At 46.2% G+C, this 17,390-nt stretch overlaps 1 protein-coding gene across 14 annotated transcripts in view; it reads left to right on the plus strand.

Moving 5' to 3' along the window:
• Thrb (thyroid hormone receptor beta) overlaps window positions 1–17,390 on the plus strand; it is a 327,017-nt gene that overhangs the window by 230,463 nt on the left and 79,164 nt on the right. For all 14 annotated transcript variants that reach the window (XM_051140201.1, XM_051140160.1, XM_051140185.1 and 11 more), the window contains one exon: window positions 12,233–12,296. In XM_051140201.1, the coding sequence (XP_050996158.1) occupies window positions 12,275–12,296 (22 nt within the window). In that variant the 5' untranslated portion in view covers window positions 12,233–12,274. The remainder of the gene's footprint in view (window positions 1–12,232; window positions 12,297–17,390) is intronic.

The raw sequence follows: 17,390 nt of genomic DNA on the forward strand, positions 1-17,390 counted from the left end.
ACTGGAGTCATTTACTAGGCACTAGTTTTTGGTGCTGCCATTACCCGCATTACTATGGTTACAGTTGTCTTCAGCTCTCTGGAGTGATGGGTACATGAGCAGGGTGCGTGACGATTCCCATTTAGTGTGCCCCTACCCTACTAAATTTCTTTGAACACAATAAATATGAACCTTTTACATTTGCTGTAGACTTTACCACAAAGCCAAGAGCCACAGTCATTCTAGTTGGCTTTGGGCTTGGAGCTCTGGTATTAGCTCCAGCTCCACACCCGTGCATCTCCCGTGGGCTTTGAATTTGATGCTTTAGAACTTGGAACCTGGCTGGTTTCACTTCCTTTGAGAACCTTTTTCCCCTCCAAATCACAAGGATTTTTTCCTGAAAAATCAAATGGCCTGTGTTTCCGTGGCAGGAAAAGTCAACAACACAAGTTGATGGTCAGGGCCCACTGCATTTCAGACAATAAAACAGGTGAGCAAATCCTGCTTACAAGAAACTTGACTCCAGAGATGTTAGGAGTGGAACAATCCAATTCACACCCGTAACAAAGACCATCTTGTGACCACAACTGTATTCTCTGAGGGAAAGCAGGAGTTGTACAAAAGGTTCTGGTTTTGGTATTCTCCCATGGTAGCCATGGTTGACATCCCAGTGGAGACTTGCAGCAACAGAACCTGTCAATCATTGTGCCATTGCCTAACCTTGTTTATTTTTGAGAAGATTGGTGCTCCTTACATCACTGTTTCTTAATATTACCAACTCATTTTAGAGAAATAATTTCAAATGCTACACTCTTTTCCAAAACTGCAACCCAACAACTGGTAGATGATGTCAGCCACACTTCAAATGGTTAGCAGGACTGCTTCCTCCAGGTGACAGAGCAGCCAGAGGAGAGAATTTATCTCTAGTGCTAGTCCTCAGTCTTCAAGCTTCTATTGTCAACATGTGTGACAGAAACACCTGTCACTTATTGGCCATGCCCTGGATGCCTGTGAGTTCACACTGTCTCTGCAGGACACATGCTGTCTCCTTTAGGGCAAAAAGACCCATGATATGAAAATAAACTGTATTTGCAAATCTTCTGTCCAGGTGTCTAGATGGCATGGTCAACCTGATTTTAATCTGTCTATACTCTATAGAACTCACCTCTGAAAGACCAGCTGGACCAGTGTGCACAGCTGGAGCTTGGCCAAGAAAGACTTCTTGTGACTGCTTTTGATGGGATAGGGTTGGGTTCCTGGGACTTAGCAAGGCTCGGTGTTTTGTAGGGCTGTTTGTGCTCACTGTTTGGAGATAAAGAAGGGTGGTTTGTTTTCAGTGGTCCCACACACACTCCCACGGCCCTCTGTGCTTCTGATAATGTAGTAGTTACAGCCTGCTTGAATGTGTCCTGTCGCCTCCAACAGGCATTGCTTGTTAGAGGGGAAGGGCAGGCATGGGCACCTGTGTCAACACAGCCTCTGTCCAAGGGCCATGTGCATGGCTTCACCTCTCAGGAGCTCTTGATATTCTCATCCGTCCCCTCAGCAGCAGGTGATGAAGGCCAAGGTTCTCAGTCTCTCCTGACCTCTGCTCCATCAACCCTGAGCTTCCATCCCTTCAAATGTAGCAGCTATGGTGTTAATAGTGCTGTGTCCTCCTCAGAATCTCTAGCCTCTGGCTGCCCATGAATGTGAAGAGTGGCTCCCACCCTAGGGAATCTCTGATAAGACCACCGGAGGTAGGATGGTTCAACAAGTCCTCTGCAAGCTGTGTCCACATTCTGAGCAAAGCAGACAAAAAGCTGTGGTTTGGTGTTTTTTTTTTTTTTTTTGAGGGGGGGGGGTCATTTGGTCGGTTGGTTTGGTTTTGGGTTTGGTTTGGTTTGGTTTTGGTTTTGGTTGCTTAACAGGTTTCTGCAGAGTCTCCAGAGTATGAGCATGGCTCCATTGAGTTGTTTCATTCTAACTACAGATTGCTGCTATCCCTTGTGTGTTCTTAGATGACCACAGCATCAGTGAGTTCGGAGAAGGTTCGCAGGGCTAAGGGCCAGGCAGCATTGTGCTTCTCAGCTGTAGACAGATGGGCTTGTGTAGCGCATGGGACAATGAGCCATCAGTACATAGTGAATGATGTCCTTGGAGCAGGAGGTATTCAGAAGTGTCAAATCTGGGCCCCTGCGATGTCTCAGAGGATAACAGAGCTTGCAGCCAAACCTGACCACCTGAATGCTCTATCCCCACATGATGGAAAGAGAACTGACTCCTTCCTGCAAGTGGTCCTCTGACCTGAAAACATTACACCGGGGGCGGGGCTTGCATATACACATACATACATCCTGCATGTACACACACATACGTCCATACACAGACACACACACTAAATATATAATTAAAATATAATTTTAAGGTCTCAAGTCTGTCTAAATTCACTTCTACATAGAGGCCGCCTGAAATTGCAAAACAAAAATAAACAGCTAAAAGCACAGTTGTAAGAAATATGTAAGTTAACGAAGGCAGGCCAGTTACTCTTGAGTGATATGTTGTTACCAGCAAATGGATGTGCCTTCGGCAGCAGATTCTCCCTTCTCCCCCGTGGAACTTGGGCCAGAGACAGTCTAGTCTAATAAGAGTCTCCGTCTCTGGTTTCTGGTTCAACTTTAGATCTCACAGTCTGTGGGGTGCTCGGGTTAAGAGTAGATTTTTAACCACGGTGATTTATGTAGCAGAGTTTACCCTTTGAGAGCGTACACGCTAATGGATTGCCATAAATTTTCAGAGTTGTGTAGCCATCACTGTAACCTCACTTTAGAATATTTTCCTCACTTCTAAAGGAACCTGCATTTCTACTCTCTTTCCCTATGACAAGCCCTTCAACCCCTACCAGCCATCCACTGATAACCCTGTGTTCACTTTCTATCTCTGGTAGCGTAATTTTAGAGCTAGATGTTGCCTGAGATTCCTAGTAACTAAAATCATGTGGTAAGTATTGTCCTCAAAATTTGTGACTTTCAAGAACATTCATTTTTTCTGAGCCTTCCTTCCACCATCCAGCACCTGTCTTTCCCACCAAATGTGGCCACAATCCATCATTTAACAATTATTAATTAGGTACCTGCTATGTCCTAATTACATGCTACAGCCTGTGCTAGCTCTTGGGGTCACCAGTGGGCACAAAGTTGACTTCCTAGCTGAGGACATGGCATGCTTGCCAGAAGACACTGGGCCCTTGCGAAGGAGTGACCAAGCATACATGGAGGGGTATCAGGAAGCCAGGACACAGGGAGGGTGGTTATGGGGGGAGGGGAGGGGGTCTAGTGCATCTGAGGGCAATCTCCTTGAGGTTTGTAAGACTTAATGGTGGAAAGGACCCAAGCAGGTCCTGACCCAGGAGGAATCTGAGCAGAGGACAGAGGGATGTTTAAGAAATAACACAGATGTTGGTAAGGCTGAAATGGGGTGGAACACAATGGGGCAAAGGGACAGATGTGGATGTCACATCTGGTTTTGAGCAGAGGTTGCTATCTGAGCTGAGTTTTATTCTTTTTTTTTTTTTAGATATATTTATTATTATGTACAGTATTCTGCCTGCATGTACCCCTGCAGGCCAGAAGAGGGTATCAGATCACATTATAGATGGGTGTGAGCCACCATGTGGTTGCTGGGAATTGAACTGGAAGAGCAGCTAGTGCTCTTAACCTCTGAACCATCTCTCCAGCTCCGCTGAGTTTTATTCTAATAGCACCACTCTGACTGCTGTGCCAAGGGACTACAAGACCAGGTTCAGAGACTGTGCTGTCTCGGTGGAAGAGCACTTCCAAAATCCTGGGTTCAGTTCCCAGCTCCGTGAGATACAGGGGCTCCCCTGCACAGGGTATGGAAGGCCACCCTGAGGCCTTAGTCCTCAGCTTTAGCTGTGAATCAGCACCGCTGGGCAGCCTTACAAAGCTGTCCTGACTTATGGAATACTAATTGCTACAGCTGTAAACCGGCCACTGGGGTTTTTCACAGCTGTCTGAAGGCAGAGTGTGTGTGCTCAGCCTTCAATGACCACTAGAGCTTCAGAGCATTGAAGAATGCTCCCGTGGCTTTGACTTTGCAACTCGGAAAACAAATCTCCACAGATGAACCTGGCTGCTGGTTGGCAAAACCATGCCTGGAAGTGGCCACAGATGGCAGTGGCTGAGCTGGAGGCAAGTGCTGCAGAAAGGGTCCTAGCCAAAGCCCACCAGGCAAGCCAGCCCTGAGGGTCATCCTGTTCTTTGGTTGCATCCACAGTAAGCCTCTGGTGTGAGGGAGGCTTCCTCTCACCAAAGAGAGAAGGCTTGCTGCTCGCTTCAGCACAGACCAGAAGCAAAGCAAGCACCCCAGCAAGCTGGCGGGTGATTCATTCAACAGTTTTAAGAATAATTGTGAAAATAGCCAGGCATTGTACAAGAAGCTGCTGATTTTAAAAATAGAAAGGAAGAAAGGAAAGAAGGGGAACGAGGGAGGGAGGGAGGGAGGAAGGAAGGAAGGAAGGAAGGAAGGAAGGAAGAAAGAAAGAAAGGAGTAAGATTTAGACTGGTCTTATCCTGTCCAAATGACTCAAATAAAGGCCATATAATATTTCACAATATGTTATTTGTGGGGAGACTTTAAATAAGCTCATGGGGGTGGGGGTCCTGGGCTGCATATCTGAGCTGCTGGCATTCCTGAGAGAGAAGAATAGAACATCATTGTGTGGTATCCACACAAATAGAGCTGGGGGAGAAAAGCTGCTTGGAGCCGTGAGCTGAGCGTTAGTCAGCAATCTCTGCCTATTGTTCAGAAAAATAATAAACCTACTGGGAGTGTAGAATGTAAACACCAGGCAGAAATGCCTTCCCCCAACAAAAAACAGACACTAGTTAAAACATGGTATTTTTTTTCTACCCCACCCCCACCCCCTTTTGGTTTCCTGAACTGAAAGGAATGTAAAAACCTTGGAGAGGACTTAGGAGAAGCTGACTTATAAATATGGAAAATATTGTCCCATTTGCAATGAGTAGATGATTCAAACACACCACACACACACACACACACACACACACACACACACGCATGCACACACACACGTGCACACACACACACACACACACACACACACACACTGGCAGCCTCTCAGAAATCTTGCTCCCATGATCAGGAAGCTTCGTGGGTCCCAGAGTTCCCTACTGCATGGGATAAGTGCACCTGCCATCTGCAATCCTTTATGTTGTGGGGTCTCTGTCACATCACGCCCATATGATAGGAGCACAGGAACTATTAAATGATAACCACACTTGGTTTGCTCTCAAGATGGCCTCAGACTCTGGCCAGAGATACTCTGATTATATCCTATGCCCCAGCAGCAAACAGAATGGGCCCACCTAACAGAATAAAGCTGACAGGTCAAGCTATGGGATGGGGCCATAAGCTTACAGAGTGAGGGGTGAGTTAGGGATATGTCAGCCATGCCTTGTGCTTTTCACTGTGCTAGCCACGATTCCCAAACTCTATTCCTAGGCTCACGGGAGCACCACAGCCAACCCACAGGACCATGGTGGGACTCTCTCATTTCTGAAGGAGGCACAGCCACAGCTGTTTAACATGAAACACAGTTCTTAGGTTGTGTGTATTAAATTCCTGTACAGAGCATTTAGGTGTTTATTCTGGCCTGAATTAATGGTGGAAAAATGTATTGAGGCACTGAGTGATATACACGGAGACATGAGGGGCTCTGGAAGGCATCACCATCCGCAAGTTGTTTGTGATACAGGCTTTTCAGCAGGGACCAGAAAATCAGGCTGGCACTTAAGGAAACACACATTTTAAACTTCACTTAAACATCAAGGGAGAAAAAAGTAACAGAAAATTACACCTCCATGTACCTTCCATGTGTTTCTTTACTTTCTAAACTAACCGCCCTTACCCATCCCAGTTTCCTGATTTAATCCCTAACCAATGGTTTCAGTATTAAAAATAATGACCTAATTCCCATTTAGCAGCCACCCTTCCCCCATGATTTAGCCCAGTGGGCTAACTGTTATAAATTTGAGCCTAATAATTGCTTTGACGCATTACTGAAAATTATCCTGATAATAATAGGTTTTTGAAAATCAAAACTCAGGCCACACAAGGCTGTCAACAGACACTCATAAGACATGAGACCTTGTGAGGAAATGCCGGATCTGCTAGAAAAGTGAATGTCCAAACCATCGAGCACCATCAAACATGGGCCCAGTGGAAGAAAAGGGTGGGGACTGCAGAATTCAGACATATTTTTGAAGTTGTTTTGCTGGGAATTGAACCCAGGGCCTTCTGCATACTGCAGCTGCTCTTCCTCTGAGCTGTATATGTAGCCTTTAGGTTTTGGGGGGGAAGTGGGGTGGGGGGAGTTCACTATGTGGTGCAAACCAGACTCAAATTCAGGATTCCCCTGCTGCGGCCTCAAGTGTGTTGAGGCCAGTGATAACAGGCAAATGTAGCCATGCTGTCTGAAGGCTGCCCACAGGAATCTTGTGACACAGTCCTGCCTCGGTTTACCTTTTGCATTAAGGAAGGAGGTAACAACTGTATTTGTAGGGCAAATTTGTTTTCATCTTAAGGGAATTTTCAGAGTAAGGCAGCTTTCCCCTTAAGAAAACGTTGCTTTTATCCCAGGGTTTAAAAACATACAGGTGTTCACTGTGGGTTCCAGCACAGCAGAGCCTGCATTCAGATCCATGGATGCCACATCCTTGGTACAAGAATTAATTTGTATTTGTTTGCTGGAGAGTACAGTTCTATCGAGTACTCCAGTCTATTCCTCCAGGGGAAGGAGTGGGACTGTTTGTAGTTATCTACTTTACCATCAAACACTTTTTAGAAATCAATAATAAGGCACGTGCGTTGTGCAAGCCCTTTGTTTTCCATTCTTGTTTGTTGTTTTTTATGCATGTGTTGCCTTGAGTCACCTAACCACAATTACACGCTCAGGCATCTGGTGGAGCTGCGTGGTGCTCTCGTTCCCCTGGAGTTATTTAATTTTCCCAACATGATGAATGTGCTTCCAGACCGCCACCCTCTAGCCCCCCCTCCCCAAGCTGGGGCCCACGCATATGCCTTTTACTCATTTTTTTTCCCCCTTTGGCTTGGCAAGGGAGAAGGAGCCCTTCCGACCACCAGGTGGCAGTAGAGGAAGTCTGAAGCCCCTACAACTCACTGCCGCCTGTGAATGGCTTTGCCCTTGCTGAGTCAGTATCCAGGCACCTCTCCGCTCCCTGAGGAGCCTGATGCTAGGTGTTTAGAAGTTAGAGATAGTGTCCATCTGCAGAGGAATGCCTCTGGGAAGAAGAGATGCCATGAGCACCCGCCAATGGGTGATAAGTCTGGGCCCTCCAGATCAGCCTCAGAAAACTTTAACTTTATTTGACTAAATGTCCCATGTTTCACTCTGGGTGACGATGCATTTCATGTAGCAGATGGTCTTAGAGTGCCGATCTTCTTTGTTCGCTTGCTTAGGTTGTTTCAAAGCCCTCTTGGATCCCAAGAGCTCCACTTCTACCCACGTTAACTTAGTTCTCAAAACAGAGATAGGATTTTTATGAGCCTTCTGCCATGTAAAGGAGAAGATGCCCCTGGCATCACAGTGGACCGCCTTGTCCCACCATATCAATGTGTCTTCCAACTCTGTTAGGAGTGGCCTGTGAGGAAGCAGGGAAACCAGGGGAAGATAACAGAAAGGAAGGAGCGGTATTTGACATAGGCACAGGTTAGACCAGAGACTAGTGAGGGCTTGCTGCTCGATGAGAGAGCACTTACATAGCGTTTGATTCCACACACACTCACAAATAGAGATGAGCCCTAGACTGAGATGTGTAGACATGGTAGCACATTCTCATAATCTTAGCACTTGGGAGGCAAAGGCAGGAGGACTCACACAACTTCAAGGCCAGGCTAAGCTATATTGGGAGACCTTGACACCCTCATCTTCTTGTGAACAGCCATTATCCACAGCAAATGATGCTCCGTTACAGCCAACAGTCACTGTTGGAGGGAAAACACTGACTGCTGAAAACTGAAAGCTTTGGCTTTCAGTAGCCCTTTGCTCCCTGCAGGGCTGAGCTTCCTGCCAGTCCCAGCAGAGGAGATATAACTGTCTTCAGTCTAAGTGCTGTCATCGAACAAAACCTATGCAGCCTGGACAGTCAGCCATCATGAAGGCTGCTTGAACGTATGACACAAGATGAGTGGCCGGCCTTTGCAGCAGAACCGTTTCCCAGATCAGTGGTACCCACCAAGGGCCCAGAACGATGTGGAATGGATCCCTCAGTGAGGCTGCATCTCTTGAGGCCTCAGCAGGCAAATGAACCCCCTATGGATCCAAGTGAAAACTCCTCAATAGTATCCAGATGCTGGTGCATGCCTGTTGGACTAAGTGCTCAGGAGGCTGATTCAGGAGGATTGCAAGTTGAAGACTAACCCTGAACTACAAAGCAAGACCCTGAATAAAAAGGTCATATTTAGCCCATGCTGGCCCAGAATGCATTGTGTAGCCCAGGCTGGCCTAAAAACTCACTGAAATCCTCCTGCCTCAGCCTTATGATTGCTGGGATCTCAGGTATGAACCCACTATGCCTAGCTGAAAAAACGTTTAACTATATAAGAAAGCAAACTCCTCCCTGATGCATGAGCAGTGAGATTGGTAAAAGATGACATCCTGAAGAAGTGACTCTTCTGGGTGGTGCTGGTTCTCAGTCCTTCCTTGTCACTCTGCACAGCACTCACTAGGGATCTGATATTCCCTCCTGCCTGCTGCCCATCACAGGGTGCATTCATGCTCTCGCTCCCCCCCCCCCTTCTGCTAATTCCTTCCAGCCAGGCAATTGATGAGCTTGATGTCACTCTGAGCTGTTTCCTCCTGTGGCCCCACCAACTGCTGAGCCCCAGACCCCTGCACAGCTCTGGAGAAGACCACCCCCAGCTGGTCTGAGGTGGAACTGAGGCCTTGGGACAAGTGGTGCCTGGTGGCTTGTCAGACACATTACTGGAGTCACCCTGGAAATTCTAGAGCTCAGAGCTGGGGAGATGCCTCGGTGGTTAAACGCCTGCTGTACAAACATGAGGACGTGAGTTCAGATCCCCAGTAACAAAGTAAATGCCAGATGGTCCCAGGGGTCTGCCTGTCATTCCAGTCTCAAGAGGCAGACAGCATCCCAAAACAGGTTAGCACTACCAGCCACTAGTCAGCTCTTCTGGTATTGACTGGGAAACCCAGTCTCAATTAATAACATAGAACAGTAGTCAGGTGCCATGTGCCATGTATGTCATAGCAGTTTCACTTTTCTATAGCCATTATTCAACATATATTTATGGGTCCACTACTCTACTTCATGAAGGAGATAGAAAAGTGAGACTAGCAGGTTGTGCCATAAGGTTCTACCATCTAATGTGAAAGGCGACTGTGCAAACCTGTAGTTCCTATTGGGAGTGACAAAAGCTGTGATAAAGGCATGGGACCATGATCACCAGACTAGTACAAAGACTGAGCGGCCATGCATAGAGACGTATTGAGAGCGTAACTCATGCACTGCTTTGCCCGTTGGCTTCCTCCTGTCTCACCACAGGACCATGCCTCCTCCTTATCACCCAAGGGCCACCACAGCCCAGTGTGCAGTGTCTACCTACAAATCCTGCAGCAGCCACCTTGTGAAACGGTAAAGCCTGTGCCCGTTTCCTCATTTTGCATAGAAAGAAATGGCAATTCCAGTGCTTAGAAATTACTTCTCAGGATCCCACAGCTAGTACACAGCAGTGCTGACCCTTGAACCCATGTCTTGGGCTTCTGCACCATTCATGAGACACATATGACTATTGTCCTACACTGAACACAGAACCCCTTCCTAACAGTATTCCCAGAAATACACCGAGGGCCCCGACCTGTGTGTGCCAGCTGCCTGTGTGCATCCCTCAGCCTGTATGATTCTGTCATTGACCCTACTGGGCCTCCTTACCCTCCTGGGTGTCAATCTTTTATTTGCTCATAGGTTTTGTAAATGAATTGGTGAAGGGTAGAGAGCATCTCTGACAGGAGAAAAAGTCATCAGTGGGCAGACAAGGGAGTCGTTTCTTAAGGACAAGATGTCTAGATGCCAATCTATTAGTATAGCAGAATAGCATTAGGAATTATTTCACTGACTTTTTTGCCATTTATGTTTGGTTCCGTCATGAGTCTCTGGGCCATCCAGCTGTGGGCTCCTGGCCTCTGGGCAGTGTCAGGGATGGACTCCCTCTCATGGCATGGGCCTCACATTGGACCAGTCATTGGGTGGCTACTCCCACAAGGTCTACACCACCTTTATCCTAGCACATCTTGTAGACAGGACAAATTGTAGGTCTAAGGTTTTGTGGCTGGGTTGGTGTCCTAATCCGTACACTAGAAGCCTTTCCTGCTTACAGGAGATGGCCTGTTCAGGCTCTGTGTTTCCATTCCTAGGAGTCTTAGCTAGGGTCAACCTGGTAGGTTTCCTGAAATCTTCAATTGCCCTGGGCTTCTAGCTCATCCCAGAGATGCCCCTCCATTCCACTTGTCTCTCCCATCGCTGTCTCCTTCCATCCTCCATCCTCCCCACACCTAATCCCTCCTGGTCCCATCCCCATTCCCCACCCTCTCCTCATCCACCTCACATGTCTATTCTGATTCCCCTTTTCAGTGAAATTCATGTGTCCCCGCCCCGAGCCCTCCTTGTTATTTAGCTTCTTTTGGTCTGTGGATTGTAGCATGATTGATGTCATCAGAGAGGCTTCGCCCAGCAACTGATAGAAACAGATGCAGAGACTGACAGCCAAACATTAGGCAGAGCTCAAAATCCTGTGGAAGATGGGGAGGAAGGATTGTAGGAGCCAGAGGAGGTCAAGGACACCACAAGAACACCCACAGAATCAACTAACCCGGGGCTAACAGAGACTGAACCATAAACCAGGAGACTACATAGGCCTGACCTAGGCCCTCCACACATGTGTCATAGTTGTGTAGCTTGATCTTCTTGGGGGGCTCCTAACAGTGGGAGCAGGAGCTGACTCTGACTCTGTCGCCTGCCTTTGGGACACTTTTCGCCTACTGGGTGCCTTTGTCTAGTCTTAATAGAAGAGAAGATGCCTAGTCTTGCTGCAACCTGACATGCTATGGCTGGTTGATATCCATCGAGGCTGGCCCTTTCCTGAAGAGAAAATGGGGAGGAATGGATGGTGGAGGTTGGGGAGGAGAGGTAGAAGGGAGGACTGGGAGGAGAGGAAGGAGGGGAAACTGGTCTGAATGCAAAGTAAATAAAATTAAAAATAAAGGGTTTTTTTTAAGAGGAAAAAAGAAGGTATCTAAGATATGAGTCATCTGGGGTCTGGTCCAAAGAACCTTCAAGGCAGGGGCTGCCCCTCTTCGGTGTGCCCTGTGAGAAGCTCTGGGCTGGAGCTCCTCAAACATCTGAGTTACTCGTAGAAAAATAGCTCATCAATAGTTTGGCAGCTCTCTTAAAAGCAAACCAAGAAGCAGGAAAAACAACAACAATAACAACAAACCCACTGTTTTAAGATGATTATAGAATGAACCCAGAGATGAAGACCAAGGTTTTGCGACCATGTGCGTGCCACATGGCCCTTTCTCCTTCTAACACCCGGGTTCCAGGTTAGAGTGAGCAGTCTTGTCTCCCGTTCCCTTGTGAACTCAATAGAGTTTAGAACGATAGCAACAAATTAAGTTGCATGGGGACACAAAGGATGTAGGAGCTGGAGGATGGGGAGGAGTGCTAGGGGTGTTGTCTTCTGGCCTTGTCAACTCACTGTAGTTATGGTGACCCGCACAAGGTCACTCAGCAGGAGCAGTCAGCAGGCCAGTTGGCAGCACTGATTGGATTTCAAAATAAAGAGAGGACAGGAGAGGGGGGGGGGGGGGGGAGAGAGAGAGAGAGAGAGAGAGAGAGAGAGAGAGAGAGAGAGAGAACGAGCATCAAGAGGGAAGGGATGTATACTGGGGCATGTGAGGAAATTGTCAAAGAGTAAAATAAAATATACTTAATAAATAAGTCAAATCCTGGCACTCAGGAAACAGAGGCAGGAGGATTTTCATGAGTTTGAAGCCAGCCTTATCCACATAGCAAGTTCCAGGCCTGCCAGTGCTACATAGTGAGTGAGACCCTGTCTCAAAAAAAGAAGTCAAGTGCAGATTATAACGCTATTTTGTCCTTCAGACTGTAATCTGTGTTATGTTGTCTCTTTGCAGGAAATGCCAGTACAGAAGAGGACCCAGCATGACTACTAACCTATGACTCCTAACAGTATGACAGGTATCTACACATCCCTCTTCTGATTTTCGCTGTGTGTCTTCCTTTGTACTGGGACCTGAAAGCAGTAATTTCCAAGTCATTATGTATTATTACTCCCTCTGAGAATGTCCCTAAAAACATGCTTCTCTCGTCTTCAGAAATGATGTCACTACCAGGAGAGTGAGCGAGGGGAGGTGATAGGGTCAGTGAAAGGCTAATGTTTAGTCCTCCTAGGATCACCTCGCGCACTGAATGCATTATTCTTCGGAGTCTTCCATGGTCATTTAACGAATGGTTCTGCAGCTTTAGTGGCCTTCTTCCCCAGAGTGGACTGCCTATTCCAGCCTCAGAATCAGAATGGACTGCGATGAGATCACACATGGCATAAGTGAGCTATGAAACTCTCAGCAGGGGCAGAGTGACAGAACAACCACCAGGGTGATAACAGGCTCCTGTCACATAAGCTCCCGTCGCATACAAAGGCCCCCGGGACAGCGCAAACCACGCCAAAAGCTGAATAGGTTAGGTATAAGCAGGCCCACAGCACTCTGGTTCCCTCCAAAGCTAGCCACCCTCAGTTACTTATGACCACCAGAAAGAAGGCACGAAGCCTGGTACATCCAGAGATTTTTAAATTCGAAAGAGATGTTAGAAAACTAAAATTTTAATATATGAGCTGTAAAATACATGCAGTTAACTCTAGCATGAACCAAAGCCTGTTCTCTAAAACACCTGAGAACCCAAAGCAATTGGACATTGGAACCCCCCCCCTCCCCAATGATCAAAAACACTATCTCCGTGCACCACACCCTGGCTCCCTACCCACCAAGGCTTGAACTCTTGATTTGGCACACCCGAATGGCTGGCACCGGTAAGAAGTGAGGACCTCAGAATTACTCATCCATCTTGCTTCACTTCAGAAGCCACCGCTCCTACTTCTGTTCCACAGCCAACAAGGCCTCCTCACTCAAGGCGCACCCACTTCTTCTGTATACAAGACGCGCTCGTGCAGCAGGAACTTAGTGTGGCTCCCTCAACACAGTCCTCATGTTCCTGAGGGTCTGCAAGGCGGCTCCCCAGGCAGATAGAGGGACAGTCTCCGTATTTGTTCTCTACATATGTGAAAGCACACAGATGACACACAGCAGGTCATGCCACTGCAAACAGAGCCAGTCAGAATGATCTCAGTACATGGTGCTAGCCCTGTTCTCCATGATGGTTTGCCCCTGGAAACTCTTCCAAAGGCAGGAAGTCCAGAGAACATACACTCCTGAGTCATAGAAATAGCAATATTTAATGTGGATATTTGCTTGCTGCAGGAGGCAGATAAGTAGTGGTTATTCATCTATGTTCCTCTAGAACAAAGATCAGTAATGTTGATTGGTTGGTTGGTTGATTGATTGATTGGCTGGCTGACTGACTGACTGACAGAGGACTCATCAGATCTCTCTGGTTATAGAAGGCCATGAGAAGATATTCTGCTTCTGTAGTCCATCCAGTCTCTTGTCATGAGTTCCCTGTCCTGCCACTACAGCATGAAGAGCCTTAAGCTGTATGTTACCAAGTAGGCTTGGCTGTTGTGTAGTGATACTGAATCTACAAAGCAGGCAGGAGGCCAGTGTTGGCCATGGGCTGTCTCTGCCTGCACTCTCTGTAGAGTCCCCCAGCAGGCCTAGAAGCTTCCACTAGCTCGAGATCACCCATGTTGAGCAGACCCCTGAAGCTGAGTGTCTGGACTTGGAACCAGGCCTGCTGCTAGGTACAGAGTGAGCCATACCATCACCTTGCAGGCTGAGCTGCCTCCTAGTGGGAGAGGTTGGTCTCACTTCAAATGTGTTTTCTCCAGACACTGGGGCAGCTGTATCTGCAAAAGAACCTACTCGACAGACAGGCTGCATGACTGGGCTCGAGTAAAACCATCGTTACTGTAGAGGCTTTTATATGTGTGTGAAATAAAACAGTTCCTTTCTCTCCTTCACTGTAGCCTCCAGCCATATCATTTTAACCTAAAGGGAGACCACAGTAAAGATGAAAGAGATTGGAGCCAAATGCTAACTCTGGGTGCATAGTTTAAAAGCCAAGTATGCGTTCTTTCTCATCAGAAAACATAACTAGCCGCATTACTGCTAAGAATTAAAGAACATCAGTGAACCCTTATGAGAAGAAGCCAGCTCTACATGAGGGAGTTAGGAAGGCTGACCCTGCTCTCCTCAAAGCAAGCCAGTAACATTTCACATAAACACCGGTTCTCAACCTTCTGAGTGCTGCCACCCTTTCATACAGTTCCTCACGTTGTCATGACCCCAGCCATAAGGTTATTTTCACTGATACCCCATAACTATAATTTTGCTACTTTTATGAGTTTAATTTAAATATCTGATATATGACCCTTGTGAAAGGGTTGTTTACGCCCACAAGGGTCATGACCCACACATTGAGAACCACTGGTGTAGAGGCTTTTGCAGCTACAAAGCTTGTGAAATATTTGTCTTTGAATGCATGTGATTGGACACGTGTTTTTTTTTTTTTTTTTTTTTTTTTTTTTTTTTTTTTTTTTGGAGTTACCATCAGCTGCTAGAGCAGGTCTTACGAAAACTTCATCTCCTTGCCTTGCCTAATTTGAGATTCAGACTATATGACGTCACTCACTGAATGTGGCTGACTCTTAAAAGAGGAAGTAAGAAAGTGCCTTCAAAGTTATTTTGCTGGTTGAGCAGTCAGCTCTATTTCCAGGCGATCTAAGGGAATGATCTAGACATTTATGACACCATAGTGAGCTCTAATTTGAGTAAAGTGATTCACAGCACAGGGGGATTGTCCTGAGATGTGAATACTTAGCATTCCTAACAGCAAAGGGACAGGCTTCTTGCCTTATTTGACAAAGACACAAAGAACGCAGATTCCTCTGGCCCTACGGACACCACAGCAGCAGAGATTTGTAGCATTTGTGTAGAGCCTTGTCCTATGAGACTAAGATGAGCACTAAGTTAGTACAGTTCTCCAGCCCCGTGAGGTAAAGGCACACTACATAGTCAGGACACACTCCTGTGCTGTGAGGTAAAGATACACTACACTGTCAGTGCACACTCCTGTGCTGTGATGTAAGCCCACACTACTATAGTCAGTGCACACTCCTGTGCCGTGAGTTAAAGACACACTACACAGTCAGGATACACTCCTGTGCTGTGAGGTAAGCCCATACTACAACAGTCAGGACACACTCCTGTGCTGTGAGGTAAAGAAACACTACACAGTCAGTGTACACTCCTGTGCTGTGATGTAAGCCCACACCACTATAGTCAGGACACACTCTTGTGCTATAAGGTAAAGAAACACTACACAGTCAGTGGATACTCTTGTGATGTAAGCCCACACTACTACAGTCAGTGCACACTCCTGTGCTGTGATGCACCCACACTACACAGTCCTGGTTCTGTTATTTCACCTGCATGTCTTCCTTGTGGTTGTTTATTCCTTCCACCACATTAAGATTTTGTTTGTGTTTGTTTGTTTCCCTTTATGTGTTATTATTACTGAAGTCCCAGTACAGGGGTGTTGCAGTGATACCCTGAGCTTGCAGCGGCAGCCTGAGTGTTTCCCTCTATGTGAAGTTGTTTCCTAAGAATAACATAGATTTATTTACACTTTTATTACTCCTAGAGTTAAACATTTTTACGTGTTTGTTGATACTCACATTACTTCCTGATCATATTTATTACTCATTTTCCCATTGTTATCTTTGGTTGTTTTTTTTTTTTTTTTATGATTTGTGTGAGTTATTTATACTAAGGATCTTACCTAAGGCAATCAGTCAATCTCTCCAAACATTATTGTTTTTTGTTTTTTGTTTTTGTTGTTGTTGTTGCTGCTGTGGTGAAACAATTAAGTGCGAGCATTTGTATTAGTTCACATTTCCTGCCCATCACAGCTGGTAAGCCACAGTTGCAACAGCTTGTTCATACCATGGCCATGATCAGAGACAGCGAGACTAGATGTATGCAGGGGGTCCTCAGTGAATGGATTCACTAGTCTCAGGGCTGAGGCCATGATAACGTGGTACCCATACTCAGCCTGAAAAATCCCTCACAGGCATGCCCAGCCAACCTAGTCTAGAGGACTCCTCAGGAAGCCTCCCTTCGCAAGTGGTTCTATGCTGAGTCTCGTTGATAATTAAGTCCATTACTATTTCTTCTGTGTTCAGCATTCCTTGGTTGTCTCTAATTCTTTGTGTATGGTTGACTTCTCCGTGGTCCCTACCACCACCGTTCAAATTCGGGTGTCTTGTGTTGTACTTTTTCAGCTCTTGTTTAGGCAGTCATGTTGGTAAGACTCTACAGGGCAGCTTCTGATATTCCTAGGAGACATCCTCACAGCATCCTCCCCGTACCTCTGGCTTTTACAATGTTTGCTACAAGCTTTTTGCTTCCTCTTCCACAAGGATCCCTGAGCCTTAAGTGTGGGAGTTGAACTGTAGATGTATCCATTGGGACTGGGATCCACAACTCTGCGTATTGATTGGTTGTGGGTTTCCTGTAACAGTCTCTGCCTGTTGCAGGGGTAAAGATTCCTTGATGAGGGGCAAGAACTGCATTTATCTGTAAGGACAAATATTTACAATATAGTTAGAGATTGTGCCAGCTTGTAAAGTGATAGTTTTAGGTTTTCCTCCAAGATCCATGAGTTCACTGGCCCTGGCTAGTTGGCTAAGATTTCAGCACCAGGACTTAACTCCCTTTTGTTGGGAAGGTTCTATGTCCCGTTATAGAGAGCACACCAATTGGTAATCCAATACCAAATGACCATCTCCCAAAACCTATATATAATTAATAGTATATAGATTGAGCTAGTCATACACACACATATATATATATATTACATAATATATGTGTAGCAGCACTTTGTGAAAAAAAACTTATGGATTTTAAAAATAACTAGGAAAGGTATATGGGAGGGGTTGGAGAAAAGAAATATTATAATATTATAATCTCAAAAACTAAAAGAAATACTTTAAGAATAATACAAACCATCACCATTGTATTCCTTATGAAATAAGAATGTGAGACTCCTTGACTCCCAATTCTCCTTACAGATGTAAGAAGGTACCATCTGTTTTCA

Source organism: Acomys russatus, chromosome 3 (genome assembly GCF_903995435.1).
Source record: "Acomys russatus chromosome 3, mAcoRus1.1, whole genome shotgun sequence".
Classification (NCBI taxonomy): Eukaryota; Metazoa; Chordata; class Mammalia; order Rodentia; family Muridae; genus Acomys; species Acomys russatus.